The following is a 15,239-nucleotide window of genomic DNA, read 5'->3' as shown; positions in this document are numbered from 1 at the left end:
ATGGCTGCTCTTCTCATGAGACTTTGGAGGATGGGAGGTCCTAGGTGGGTCCCTAGGGGTCTTTCTTCCCACTTGCCCACCCTGCCTCTCATGCCAATAATAACAGTTCCTAGTTATTCCAGTGCTAGGCACAGGCCCAGCATATAACAATGATGATAACTCCAAGAATAGCTCACATTTATTTAGCACCTGCTCTGGGCCAGGCCCTGTGCTAAGTCCTTTACAAATGTGGACTCATGAGATCCTCACAGTGACCCTGGGCGGTAGGTGGTAACTGTGGCAAGCGGAGGTTAAGGGACTTGGTAAGGGTCTGAGGAGGCCATATCTGAAGTCAGGGCTTCCACCTGCATACAGCAGGAGCTAAATAAGAGGCTATGCACAGAGTGGGCAGTCAATAAATGTTCACTGCCTGCAAGGATTTATGATGTTCACAAAGCTCTTTGCACCCATCCTCTGAAGTGGTTCCCATAACAACTAGGGCAGGCAGATGCTCTGTTCCCCATTTGACATAGGAGGCACCTGAAGCTCAGAGAGAGGAGGTGGCTTGCCCAGGGGTCACCCAGCTCTTTCTTTGTCCCTGGCACCTACATGACCCTTAACAAGGCTAGTTGAACGAAGAGATTCAGGTGGATTTGGAAACCTCCCTCTAAGCTCAGAGCTCCCCCCATCTCCCTGCTCACTTAGCACAAGCCTTGGGAGCAACAAAGGCTCAGGGCTTTTTGGTGGCTCAAAGGGCCTTTGGCCAAAGAGCAGAGCATGCTGTCCATCCAAGCACCCAGGGATGTGAGAGGTGTGAGGACCATGAAGGCACCACTGCTTCCACCAGGACATCTGTCACACTTCTGGGGAAACAGGACTGTATTCCTAGTCAGAAAATCTAGACTTAAATCCAAGATCTGCCATTTCCTAGCTGTGCAAATGGTGGACAAGCCTTTTAAGCTCTCTAGAACTTGGAATATTCATCTATAAAATGGAGAATAACATTTGCTCCACCTATCCCTAAAAAATATTATGGAAATTGTACCAATGTGAGGTATTATGTTAACTATTGTTACTATTAACAAGGAATATAAAAAAGAGATAAATAATAATACAAGGTAATCCCAAGTGTTGGAGATGGTAGCCAAGACTTGCGCTTGAATCTGGGTTCTTCCACTTACTACAATGATCACCTTCAAGACTCAGGGTATTTCCTGGGGTTTGGGTGGTCCCATCAAAGAGAAGGCATTTGAGTTGGACCCTGAAGGATGAGAAGTCTGGGGGGGGCATCCTCCACACAGCCTGAACAAAAGCAATTCAGTATGTGCATCAGAGAGACAAACAAAACAGAGACTGTCTGAGGCACATTGGTAGGGGTTGAGGGGAGGAGAACGCTCTGATCAGAGTAACAGGAAGAGGTGAGATAGCAATAATAATGATGACTAATTTGAATACAGCACTTTAAGATTTGTTTTACACATATCATGTAAATAAGCTACCAGGAATGTCAGAGTGGCTAAGGTCAGGTTTTAGAGAGTTGAGTCAGAATCTTAGCTTGTTGCTAAAGGGGAGCCATTAAATGTTGACATATTTAGTTCTCTGGACCCAGGAACCTTTTTTATTTTTCAAGTTTTTAATTGATATTTTCTGTTTCTTGCATACCACTACTATTCCATGAGAGAGCCAACTCATATGACCAATATTTTATAGAAAGGGAAAAAAATCAGCACAACTGATCAATATATTGAAAAAGTCCAAAAAACATGTGTAGTGGGTAATAGCTGTGGACTTCAAACTTCCAGAAAGGGAAAAGTTAGGGATGCCTTCTCAAATCTATTCATTCAAGTCCTCTTAACCTTTGTAATTGTGTTTCATTTGCTTTAGATTCTTTTGGTGCATCATTGTTCTTTCCATTTATGTTGAAGGAAGGGGGAGAGGAAGAGAAAGAAGAGGAGGGAGAGAGATGCAGTTTCTTACTTCCTCCTAAGAGAAATCCTAGTTCTGCTCTTAGCTCTGACACATACTAGCTGAATGACTTTGGGTTACTGGATTAACTTCTCTGAAATTCAATATCTCAATCCCGAAATGGAGATTTTATAACTTGAAACCAGGCGGTACCCCTGCTGCCTGTGCTGCTCCTGGCCCTGCCCCTGTATAGGACACTATGAGGCTCAAATGAGACATAATGGATAGGAAAGTGCTTTGAGAAGCATCAAACACTTCACAAATACAAGTGATTATTATTTTAAAAATCAGGGTATGGAAATAGAGGCTCATGATCTGTATGAGAACTTAAGTCATAGCAGTAGTATTGGAAAGCCCAGGATGATTTTTCCACAATGCTTCTTCTATAGGACACTAAATGGGCCCATTAGTTTTTAATCAAGAGGAATGCTAGTAGGTATTGAGACCATTATTTCTCTCAGATAACCAAATTTCACTCACTGGAGAACAAGTTAACCCTTGTTTTCTGCCATCTTTTTAGAAACATAAGGGAGTCAGAATGGGCTTGTTCGAAATCACTATTTCTGAGAATGGTTGGACTACCAAAACTCTAAGGACTCATGGTAAACTCTAGGTTTCCCTCTGATCTATACATATGTGTATATGTGTGTGTGTATTTATATTTACGTATATACATATGAGGCTACTCTAATGATCTTTGTTCTATGCTCTGCAGCTTCTAATAGTCTATACACTAAGGTCTCTACTAGTTCTAAGAATCTATGTACTATGTTCTATAACAGGAATCTATGAATTTGACTTTTGAAATAGATATTTCAAAATATCAACATTTCAATGTATCTATCACTTTTGTAATACTATGTATTTTGTATCACACATTTGGAAACATTATTCTGAGAAGGGGTCCACAGATTTCACTAGACTGCCAAAGGTAAAAGAATAAGCACTGATCTAACACTTAATACCACAGGGCCAAATGTTTTACAAACATCAATCTGCTTGATCAGGAAATTGATGAAGAAAAGGAAAAAAAAAAAAAGATTCCAGAAAGAAAATGAATCTGAAGTCAGAAGAGTCATTTGGATTCTGGCTCTGATACTCATTTGCAGAGTGCTCATGGATAGGTCATTTCTTCAATTTCTCCAACAGAAAATAAGGTTGGAGAAGATCATCTCCAACTCTGTGACTCTATTCTCTCATATTAATTCTTTTTTACTTTTTGCTTGGCAATGGGGTTAAGTGACTAGCCTAAGGTCACACAGCTAGGTTAACTACTAGATGCCTGAGGATGTATTAGAACTCAGTTCCTCGGGGTTGATGCTCTAACCACTGTGCAACCTAGCTGCTCTTCTGGGATTAATTCTTTTTTTTTTAGTTTTTTTTTGCAAGGCAAATGGGGTTAAGTGGCTTGCCCAAGGCCACACAGCTAGGTAATTATTAAGTGTCTGAGACCGGATTTGATGGGATTAATTCTTAAAGAAAACATATTTGGTTCTAGAGCCAGAGTACCCTGAGGTGGAATTCTGAATCTGATGGAATTCTGAAGTTGACACTTATCAGTGGGAACTTAAGTAGATCACTCTACTTCTCAAGGTCTTTAATATTCTTAACTAGGTGGTGCAGTGGATAGACTGCTGAACTTGGAATCAAGAAGGCCCCCAGTTCAAATTCAGCTTCAGATACTTGCTAGTTATATAACTTTGAACAAATCACTTCATCACTGTCTACCCTGTTTCTTCATTTGTAAAATGAGGATTATAATAATACCACCTATCTTCCAGTTGTTGTGAGATCAAATGAGATATTTGTAAAGTGATTTGTAGGCCTTACAGCAGTACATAAATACTATTTATCATTATCATCATTATTACTAGAAAATCCCTGTGAGATCCCTTCTAGCAATAAACCTTAAGACTGATGTTGCTTCTTGCTGGACCTCAGAGAAGTTGTTCTAAAGGATCTCTAAGCTCTAAATTTGATGTTTCCAAGTTCTCCAAAGTTACAGATTCTTCATAGGTTCCACTCAAAGCCAAATAAAGCCACCAGTAAATAGAAGCAAAGACTCTGCTCATCTTGCATCAATTAAAGCAAAATATGATTTGGGACCAGAACTCAGTTGACAGCAAAGCTATTTTTCTGGCCAAACAATCCATTCTAACTAACATAACCTCTAAACTCACCTCCTGAGGAGCTGAACAGAACAAACACATAACCTTCATTGAGGAGAGAGCTGCTTTGCCTGCTCCTGCCATGACATTGTAAAATTACAGCAGAAAGCAGTTCACAGGGAGAGTGGAATTAAAAATGAGCAAATTGTTGGTTATCAAATGGGGAAAAGTAGTGGGGAATTTACTTTTCAAGGAAAACAGTAGCATTTCCTCTCAGCTCTGTGGGAAGGAGAATGGCCTGTAGTCACTGAGCTTTTATCCATAGGAAATGCACCAATATACACATTTACATATAGAGACATATATTCACACATGCAAACACATATACAGACTTGGCACATAAGAGCTTGAGAAACTGAGTCTAGTCTTCTCTCTCCAAAGAGGACAGAGCAATGGGAATATCCCAGGAGAGAATACCTGAACCTTTGGTGCTGATAACAGCTACTCACATTTCTTTTGTGCTATAACACAAATATAGGTGACTTGTTAGGGAAAGAATAAGGCCAGAGCAGGTTGGGGCTGGAGGAGTCAGAAGATGTGGGCCTGCTACTCTCTAGTTATATGCCCATGGACAAGCCACTCACCATTCAGTTTCCTCTGTAAAACAGGACTAAGAACATTTTAATCTGCCTACCCCACTAGGTTAGGAAGAGGGCAATTGGTTTATTTTAAAGGGCTACATAAATGTTAGATGTTATTAAGAGAGTAATGTAAGATGGTGAGAGGAAACATGGTAGAGTGGACAGAGTCAGCTTTGGACCCAGGAAACCTGGGTTCCGGTCTTTCCTCTGCCTCCTGGGGCACACCACTTAACCTCTTTAAAGCCCAAGTGCTCTCGGCAGCTCTGCAACACCAGCAGGTGCTGACCTGCACTGGGGGAGTGCCTCCTTGCTGGGGAACTCACTGAAGACCTCACAGGTGCAGGCCCCAGCCCTGAGCCATGCTGCCCCTCCTCCCCTTGTTCTCCACCCATGGGAGAACCCTGGCCACACGGGGGAGGCAGAAGGAGCTTAACATGAGGCCTTCCTTTCAATAGTCCTTAGAGATGGGTGATCCAGGGCTGACTCTGCTGGTCTGGGCTCTGACAGAGTGGAGGTCCCCAAGAGTGGGGGCTCCTCCCCCCGGTTTCTAGCACAGTGTCAATGCTCAGTATATACCTGCTTTATTGAAGGGAGGAAATAAATGTTTATTTACTGAAAACAAATAGTCAGCTAAAATAAGAGTTCCAGAGAAGTGGTGCAGATGGTGAGGGGTAGCAGAACAAAGCCAAAGCCCAGCTTATGCTACCTTGAACAAATCATTTAACTTTTGGGGGCCTCAGTTTCTTAGGATGTAAAATGAAGGGACTGGCTTAGATCAGACATGCCTGTCATTGCAGGCATGTGAGCCACAATACTCCCCAGGTCATGGGATTTATATATGACTATATATTAAATACATTAGTGGTGCAGGACTCTAAGGGTCCTCTGAGATCATTTTTAGGCCCAGGTAGACATCATCCAAAGCAGCATTTTGAAGGATTTTGCCCTCAGAAAGACTGTGGTTATCTCTTTTCAAAGGTTGTATATGACCAGAGCTTTCCTTTTCCTCAGGGCAAGGGGAGAAAAATAATATACAAAAGCTGTGCTTTGCATGGAGTAGGAATTAAAGTGAGTATTAAATGTACAAATGCATGTTCTCCACACTTTGCTTCTTTTTTCCCAACCTTCTACCCACTTTTCTAAAAGAGGAAAGCTGAGGAAGCACTCGAAAAAATTCTGGATTTGGAAACTGTAAATTTGAGTCTGAATTTTCTTTCTAGCATTTAATAAGTGAGACAAGTCACTTATCTAAGTGATTCTTAGCCTCTGACTCCTCCTGTGATAAATGCGGGGAAAATGATAACTTCCATTTACATAATTCTTTGAGGTTTACAAAATATGTCCTAACAACCCTGTGAAATAGGTGCTTCTAAGCATTATTTATCCACATTACAAAAAAGGAAACCGAGGCTCAGAGACATTGTGACTTACCTATGCTTTCACACCCAATTAAAGGCAGGGTCTGAATCCAGCCCTCCAGACTCAGCCTATCTGCCTCATAAGGCTATTGTGATGAAAGTGCTTTATACTTTCCAACCCATTGGAAATGTGAATTATAATTACAGTCACATTTCTGAGTATTGTGGAAAGGTTAAAAAAAAATTCTTGTATTCTACAATCTCTGTAAAGCTCTTTGGAGGTCACACGCACTCCAGAGTCCTAAGTGAAGGCAAGATGTTCTTGAAATGATGCCAAGTACATGCAGGCCCTCCATAAATATTAAATCCAATTCAATAAAGCACAGAGTCTTTTTTAGAAGAACATAATTTAGTCTTGACCACAAACAGCAACTGAAAACTGCACTTTCAGGTCCAGGACTGCCTCCTCCTCATCGCTGGGAACCCAACTGCCTGTGAATAACTCTCAGCAGCTCCGAAACCACCCACAAGTTGTGAAGCCAAGCCAACTGGCCCAATGATGGGTTTGGACAGACAAGTCCAGGTTTCTAGGAGATGAATTAATGGAGAAGAAACACTTTGCTTAAAACCATTTCAGTCTCTAGGAAACAATTTTCAGGCAGTTCTCCAGGCTGGAATCCAATGGGAGAGGTGGAGGCTGGCAATAGTCAGTTGCTAAGGCATAATCCAATTAAAAAGGGTCACTTGATGGGTAGAGAACTTATTAAAACAGCAGATGTCTTCTTCCCTGGCATGTCAAGAACAACATTCTAAAATATCACTAGTCAAAACTCTTCACATTCTTTCATTAGCTGACATCATTCTAATCATCATCATGCCATATTACATTAGTAGAGAACAACAGTTTAGAAGGGGCTTCCATATACACTCTTAACTGGGTTTCAAAACAATTAAAGCAGTCAAAACAGAGTTCATCATCCCCATTTTTTTTTTAGGTTTTTGCAAGGCAAATGGGGTTAAGTGGTTTGCCCAAGACCACACAACTAGGTAAGTATTAAGTGTCTGAGTCCGGATTTGAACTCAGGTACTCCTGACTTCAGGGCCGGTGCTGTAATTCACTGCACTACCTAGCTGCCCCCCATTTTTCAAGAAAGGAAAATAAGAGATTAAGTGACTTACCCATGGTCCAGCAACTATTAGCAGTGGAAGACCTAATTCTCCCCCTCTCTCAGGACTCAATATAATGGTCTACAAAGAGGGGACACACTTAATGTTTAACAAACACTGTTGAAGAAAGGGAGTAAAGGAGGGAAAGAAATGAAGAAAAGAAAGGAGGGAAGGACAGGAGAGAAGGGGATAGCTAAACTTTATCCAACACAGCTACTGCTTGTCTACTTCTCCAATATAGATCAGGTCCTCACCACATTTTGCCTGAACTATAGGACAACTTTCTAATAAGAATCCCTGCTGTAGGTCTCTTATCACCAACACATTCTCCTACAAGTGATTCTAATTCTAATTCTAATTCTCTAAAGTAACTGATTGTATTAGTGCAAGGTCTGATCACAATACTTCTGGCTCAATAAACTCCAATGGCTCCAAATTACTTATAGGTTAAAAATGTGTGCATGTATGTCTACCCATGTATACATGTGACTATGCATGTATGCATGACTGTGCATATATATATACATTATATTTGTTTTAACACATACAGGACATTCATAAAAGAAAAATACATACATATATACATGCATAATGCAGAAAAACCACATGTATGTGTGTATACATGTATAGTGTCACCCCCCTATTGACTGTAAACTTCTTGAGAGGAAGAAAGGGTTGTTTCATTTTTCTGTCTCCAGCAATTACACACACACAGATACTATAAGCTCTTAATAATTGCTTGCTGCTTTATCATCCTCCTCCTCCTCCTCAAGTCACAGCAGATTGGCATGGAACATTCTGGTTATGATTCTGGTTTCACATTCCTTAACTCATCTGGTCTACACAACAGCTCTGATAAGTCAGCAGGATAGGAACTATTATTCCTTACATATGAGGATACTCAGTTTGGACTAAGGCAATGGCTATTCCCCAGGCCTAGAAGACTCTCCGTGCCCCCCTCCCCTGCCACTGAGAAACCCTGGTTTCCTTGGGACTCAGCTCCAATATGCCCTTCAAGCAGGGAGGCCTCTCCCAAGAGCCCTGAAACCTTCCCTTCCAAGGTACCTCTGATGTACTCTGTATGTATTTTATATGGAGAAGTAGTAGTAATAGTAACAAACAACAAGCATTTATAGAGTGTTTGAAGGTTTACAAAGGGCTTTACAAATATGATCTCATTTTACCTTCCAATAGATCACGTGTCCCCTTCTCCTTTAGAGTTTCCCTTTCCATGTATCATCAGCCCTTAGAAGAGTGCTTGGCACATAATAAACATTTACTTAATCAATACCTATTTACTGGTTCTTTGACTAATCAACCCAACAGGTATTTCAGAAGAAACAGCAGTTATGATGAAAAAAGAAACACAGCCTATTGTTTTTAATGATGTGAAAGTGTGTATTTATAAGAACTGTTATTTTTCAGCTAAGAAAACTGAGTTGCAGAAAGGGGACCTGACCTGGACCGGATGCGTGAGGTTAAGCCAGAATGCAAACTTGGCTTTGCCCACTCACTCCCAGTGGAGAAGGTCTAGGAAATGAGTCCAAAAGAATCAAGAGAACCCCATGCCACTTGGCTCTTGATGGAGAGGGAATTAACTTCAAATGCAGAAAGTGAAGGCCTTACTCTGGGGGATTTTTTTTTCCCTTCAGCTGGAAGGGGGTAATGGGGGAGATTTATTTTTTCAAAAGAGAAAGTAAAGGATATCTATGTTAAGATACACCACATTTATTACTATCCTGCTGTGGCAAATGAAGTCAATCTGAGGTAAAACTCAGGATTTGCCTAAGAGAATTGGGGAAAAAAATATACTGCATCATCTTGCTACTTAAAAAAAACGTTTTAATGTACTTGATTGGATAGTACTGCTGATTTTATTGCTACTGGTATGGAAGGAGAGTATTAGGTAAAAAAAAGTGTAAAATGCACAGGATTTAAAGAGGATGCCATACACTCACTCTCTCTTTCTCTCTCTCTCTCTCTCTCTCTCTCTCTGTAAAATTTTGCAAGGTTAAATGACTTGCCCAAAATCACACAGCTAAGTAAATATTAAGTGTCTGAGTTGAATCTGAATTTCCAACTCACTACTCTCATGCTTGTCCTTCATTCTCAAAGACCCTAACATCAGGGACATGATACCATGACAAGCACATGAATTTGATTTGAGTGAGACGGTGCTGTGCTAAGTCACCAGCCTCATTTTCTTCTCCAGAGCATCTGGGGTCTAGTGGCCAGATATGGATCAGGATGACTGGGATGGCCCTGAATATGAGGCAGTCAGGATTAAGTGACCTGCCCAAGGTCACATAGCTTGTAATAAATGGCAAGTGTCTAAGGCTGGATTTGCACTCCTAATTCTCCTAACTCCAAAGCCGATGTTCTATTCACTGTACCACCTAGCTGCCCCACTATATATATATTTTTAAATTCATCTAATGCTGAGACATGTATGCTATGGAATGAATTATTTTTTTAAAGAAAGAACATCAATTTAGAGACAGAGGATCCAGGTTAAAGTCATGCTACTTACAACCCGGGGGACTCTAGGCAACTTTTGTGAATTCTCTGGGCTTCCATCTCCTAGCCTGTAACATGAAGGAGTTGGAACAGATGTTCTTGGACATTCCTTCTAACTCTGTCTTCAGACCCTAAGGCCCCTCATATGAGTTGGAGTTGAAGCACTGCTCTGTTATCAGACAGAACTGAACAAGTCAAGGATCTGTCAGTTCAGCTTGGGAATGAGCCCCCCACCCCCGACCATCCTGAGATAATCATCTGTTTATACGTGAAAGACTCAGAGAGTTGCGTGGAGATCCATGTGACATGAACATGGTCAGACTGGTAGGGCTGGAGGTGGGCCTCGCTCTCTCCAGGTCCAGCCTCTCAATGCTAAAGAGCCTGAACCTCATCATCTGAGAGGCAGAGGGTTAGCCCCAGTGTTAAGCACAGCACCTGGTGAAGGGATTTAGTTTAACAATAGATTTGATCATGTCACTCCTTGCTCAATAAACTCCCAATTTGTATCTGTGGTATTTACCAGTGCCTGGTAAATGCTTGCAAACTAAATGAAAAGAATGGGGTGGTCTTCCTGGACTATAAGCTCACCAAGAATCAACAATATGACCTGAAAGTCAGAAAGGACCTTAGGCTACATGCAGAGAGATGTAGCTTCCAGCAAGGAGGAGGTTAAGCCTGCTGTGCTTAGCCTGGGTCAGACTCCTTAGACAGTACTATGTCCAGTTTTGGAAGTCAGTTTAGGAAGGACACTGATGAGCTGCAGAGAATCAAGAAGAGGACAATTGGTTAAAAAAAAAAGATATATGAGAGAGGGAGTGGATGATTATGAAGAAAAGATGTGGAGGAGGTGTGAAGAGATAAGATGAAAGATATAACCAGAGGGATGAATTTTACAAGAGGTAAAGAAATATCCTGATACAGAAGGCAAGGGAAAAGTAAGTGATGATAAAGAGTTTTGAAGGTTGAAAGAAAGTGGAAGACACTGCCTACCAAAAAATAACCTTTTTTTTTCAGTTAAAAAGGAGTTTTTAAGATTGGAAAGTTGGGGTAGGGTTAGAGGTTTAAGAAATGTGGAAACATTTTAGAACAATTTTTACATCCCTATGATCAGAGGAATTAATAAATAGATACTTCAGATAATAATGAAGAAATGTTATTTTATGAAATTAAATGTTTTCCCCCTCTTATTGTTTAAAGTACTCTATTGATTAAAATAAGCTTGACATAAAAAAAAATAGAAGAGGATAATTGGGATGAAGAATTTCAAGTTCAGGCCATAAGAGGAACAATCAAAAGAAAGGTTACGACTAAGAGAAGATTTAAAGGGTTAGTAGTCAGAAAGATTATACTTGTCTTGCTTAGTTTCAACCAGGAGAAATAGGTAGAAGTAGAAATGAGGCAGATTTGGGTTTGATGCCAGGAAGAATCATCCTAATGGCCAGAGATAGCCAAAAGTAAGATAGGTTGCCTTGGGGTTAGTTTATTCTACCGGAGTGGAAGACACAGTACAAAGGCAGGCTGACCACTGGTTGGTGCAGGAACTGCCCATTAGCTCTGAGTTAGACTAGCTGGCCTCTGACATTCTGTGATCCTGATATAGCTGGAAGGATGCCATATCAGACACTAAAAACTACAAACAGATGGTTCCAGGGGGAAGAACACCACCTACCTGTTGGAAAAAGGGATGTGTGATGGGGTGCAGTAGCTGTATTGATCCATAACGTGAGTGAAGATTTCCTGACTTTCAGCCAGAGATGGAGATCCTCGCCACACAAACTGGAGCTTCTGAAACACAGTATGGATCATTGCTTAGGGAGGGATCAACAGTCTAATAAGATTCTGCAGTCAGCCCCCACAGTCCACAACTTTAACAGTCCACAACTTTATGGGAAGAGCAGCTTAGACAGACTATGGGGCAAAGAAGAGTAGGAAGGTGATCGAGGGTCAAATCTAGAAGTGCTTTGGAGCTTCCAGTCTTTAAGGAAGACTCCAATAAGTAGAAGCTCTAAGCAGAAAATCAGTTTTCCACCCAAGCACAAAGCGTTATGTGAAGATTAGGTGCTTTGTATCCTTTATATATTAAGCCTTCTAATACTAAGGAGTAGACAGTGCAGGCATTATTATATCCTTTTTTTACAGATGAGGGGGCAGCTAGGTGGCACAGTGAATAGAGTCCTGGCCTTGGGAATCAGGAGGATGGGAATTTGAATACAACCTCAGACATTTGATGCTTACTAGCTGTGTGACCTTGGGCAAGTCATTTAACCCTGACTGCTGCACATCCCAAGTCATCTCCAGTTGTCCTGACTCACATCTGGCCACTGGCCCCAGATGGCTCCGAAGGAGAAAGTAAGCCTGGTGACTTAGCACAGCCCCTATCACTCAAATCAAATTCAAGTGCTTACCATGGCATCACCTACCTGATGTAAAGATCTTCTTCGAGAATGAAGGACAAACATCATCAAGTATAAAAAATAAAAATAAGATAATTTTGGTGGAGAAGATGCTGGGAGAGAAAAGGTTAAGTGCTTATCAGAGAAGAAGGAGTCACTTACTAGGTACTATAAGAAGCAGAGATGAGGTATGATAGGTCAAGCAATGCAAAGGTTCAGAGATGGGACATGAAGTATGGTCTGTGAGGAAAACCATAGTGGTTAATTTAGATAAACCAGAGAATACATAAATAATGTATAATAATGTATAAGAATGCCTAAGAAGTTTGGTAATCAAAGATGGAAGCAGGTTGCAGAGGGTCTAGAATGCTAAATAGAGCGTGTACTTGACCCTAGAGGGAGGGGATGTCTGAGGTCATCACCCCCATATCCCAGAAGAGGAAACTGAAGCCCAGAGATAGAGTGACTTGCCCTGAGTCACACCACCACCTCAGAGGGGAACCAAGACTTGATCTTTATTTCCACAAGTCCGGAGTTCTTTCCACCAGCTTTCAGTTCCCTAGGTAAGACAGAAGAGACAAGAAGAACATTTGGAACCTGTGAAGTTACCTTAGCTTTCTGCATGTCCTCTTTTAAGTCATAGTCGATCCGGGAGATGAGGTGAGCATTGAAGCCAGCCAGGGCGAACAAAGTTGGTGTGGCAGCAGATGCTCCAAAGGGATCAACATGCCAAGAAAACTGAGGTCTTATCCCAAAAGTTTCATATAAAAACCCGTGTCCTTCTGCAATGGCAAGGCAAAGTTTAAAACATAAGCATGTTGGCCCACTTTACTCCAACTGCAGAGTGTGAGAGGTTGGCCCAGAGAAATCAGTCAGATTCTGGTTCCTCTGTCAGTAATCCACACATCCAAGGAGAAAGCACTTAATGAAGGCTGACCATACACAAAGCAGCTTTAGTACTAAGCCCTGGGAATGCTGAGATAAAGCAAAAGTGACTATCCTTATTTTTTTTTCAGGTGTTTTGCAAGGCAAATGGGGTTAAGTGGCTTGCCCAAGGCCACACAGCTAGGTTAATTATTAAGTGTCTGAGGCTGGATTTGAACTCTGGTACTCCTGACTCCAGGGCCAGTGCTCTATCCACTGCACCAACTAGCCACCCCAAAAGTGACTATCCTTAAGGAGACTGCCTTCAGCTTTTGAGCAGGAACAGAGATGGATGAAAAAGTTTTCCTTGATTATTTTTTTAAGACTTATTTATTTTGAATTTTACATTTTTCACCCCTAACCTTGCTTCCCTTGCCCCATCCCCCACAGAAGGCAGTCTGTTAGTCTTTACAATGTTTCCATGGTATACGCTGATTTAAGTTGAACATGATGAGAGAGAAATCATATCCTTAAGAAAGAAAAATAAAGTATAAGAGATAGCAAAATTACATAATAAGATGTAATAATCTTTGGTCTTTGTTTAAACTCCACAATTCTTTCTCTGGATACAGATGGTATTCTCCATTGCAGACAGTCCAAAATTGTCCCTGATTGCTGTACTGATGAGCAAGTCCAGCAAGTTTGATCATCACTACCACACCACTGTGAAGGTGTACAGTGTTTCTCTAGCTCTGCTCACCTTGCTCAGCATCAGTTCATGCAAATCCTTCCAGGCTTCCCTGAATTCCCATCCCTCCTGGTTTCTAATAGAACAATAGTGTTCCATGACATATATATTTACACCAAAGTTTATTAAGCCATTCCCCAATTGAAGGACATTTACTTGGTTTCCAATTCTTTGCCACCACAAACAAGGCTGCTATGAAAATTTTTGTACAAGTGATGCTTTTACCCTTTTTCATCATCTCTTCAGGGTATAGACCCAGTGGTGGTATTGCTGAATCAAAGGGTATGCACATTTTTGTTGCCCTTTGGGCAAAGTTCCAAATAGCTCTCCAGAAGGGTTGGATGATTGACAGCTCCACCAACAGTGTAATAGTGTCCTAGATTTCCCACAACCCTTCCAACAATGATCATTATCCTTCCTGGTCATATTGGCCAATCTGAGAGGTATGAGGTGGTACCTCATAGATGTTTTAATTTGCATTTCTCTAATAATTAGTGATTTTGACAATTTTTCATATGATTATGGATCACTTTTTTTTATTTCCTCATCTGTAAATTGCCTTTGCATATTCTTTGACCATTTGTCTATTGGGGAATGGCTTGTCTTTTTTTTTTAAATTTGACTCAGTTCTATGTATATTTTAGAGATGAGTCTTTTGTTAGAAACACTAGTCATAAAAATTGTTTCCCAATTAACTACATTTCTTTTGATCTTGGTTACAGTGGTTTTGTCTATGTAAAAGCCTTTTAATTTAATGTAATCAAAATTTTCTAGTTTGTTTTTAATGATGTTTTCCACCTCTTCCTTGATCATAAACTGCTTCCCTTTACATAGATCCAATAGGTAAACTACTCCTTGCTCTTCTAGTTTGCTTATAATATTGTTCCTTTATTTTTTGTAGGTTTTTGCAAGGCAAATGGGGTTAAGTGACTTGCCCAAGGCCACACAGCTAGGTAATTAAATAAGTGTCTGAGACCGGATTTGAACTCAGTTCCTCCTGACTCCAGGGCTGGTACTCTATCCACTGTGCCATCTGGCCCCCCCCCACCTTGATTATTTTTAAGAAATTTCTAAAACAATCAAAAGTGGAATCTTCAGATTTTTAAACCAGAATTCCACAAGTTCAAAGATTTCGATGAAAGCACAGAGGGAATTCTCAATATATTTTCAGATGAAAAGATGATGGGTAAGAACGGTAACATAATAGGTGAAAAAAATCCCAATCTGAAGTAATAACTACTCCCACTTAACGAGTCTGAAAGATCAGCAGAATGTAATTAAATGACATTTAATAAGGATTTACATTTAGCTTCAGAAAACCAGGTGCATCAGAATCTACATCAATATTCTACCAATTCTTCAATGCCTACCTCAGACCATCAAACTTATTCCATCAAACTTTCTTTGTTACTCCTCCTTCCCGCATCTCAAAGAGAGAACGTGTTCTTCTCTGAAGTCCTAAAGCCCTTTCTTAACTGTGCTTATCAGAGAGAAAGCAT

The 15,239-nt window shown here is 40.8% G+C and overlaps 1 protein-coding gene across 2 annotated transcripts in view; it reads right to left on the bottom strand.

The window, feature by feature from the left end:
* MAN2B2 (mannosidase alpha class 2B member 2) overlaps positions 1-15,239 on the bottom strand; it is an 83,563-nt gene that overhangs the window by 47,668 nt on the left and 20,656 nt on the right. For both annotated transcript variants that reach the window (XM_074229821.1, XM_074229822.1), the window contains exons 4-5: positions 12,738-12,910; positions 11,405-11,520 (exon numbers count right to left, since the gene is read on the bottom strand). In XM_074229821.1, the coding sequence (XP_074085922.1) occupies positions 11,405-11,520; positions 12,738-12,910 (289 nt within the window). The remainder of the gene's footprint in view (positions 1-11,404; positions 11,521-12,737; positions 12,911-15,239) is intronic.

Source organism: Macrotis lagotis, chromosome 3 (genome assembly GCF_037893015.1).
Source record: "Macrotis lagotis isolate mMagLag1 chromosome 3, bilby.v1.9.chrom.fasta, whole genome shotgun sequence".
Lineage (NCBI taxonomy): Eukaryota > Metazoa > Chordata > Mammalia > Peramelemorphia > Peramelidae > Macrotis > Macrotis lagotis.
This window is presented reverse-complemented; position numbering and strand designations above follow the sequence as displayed.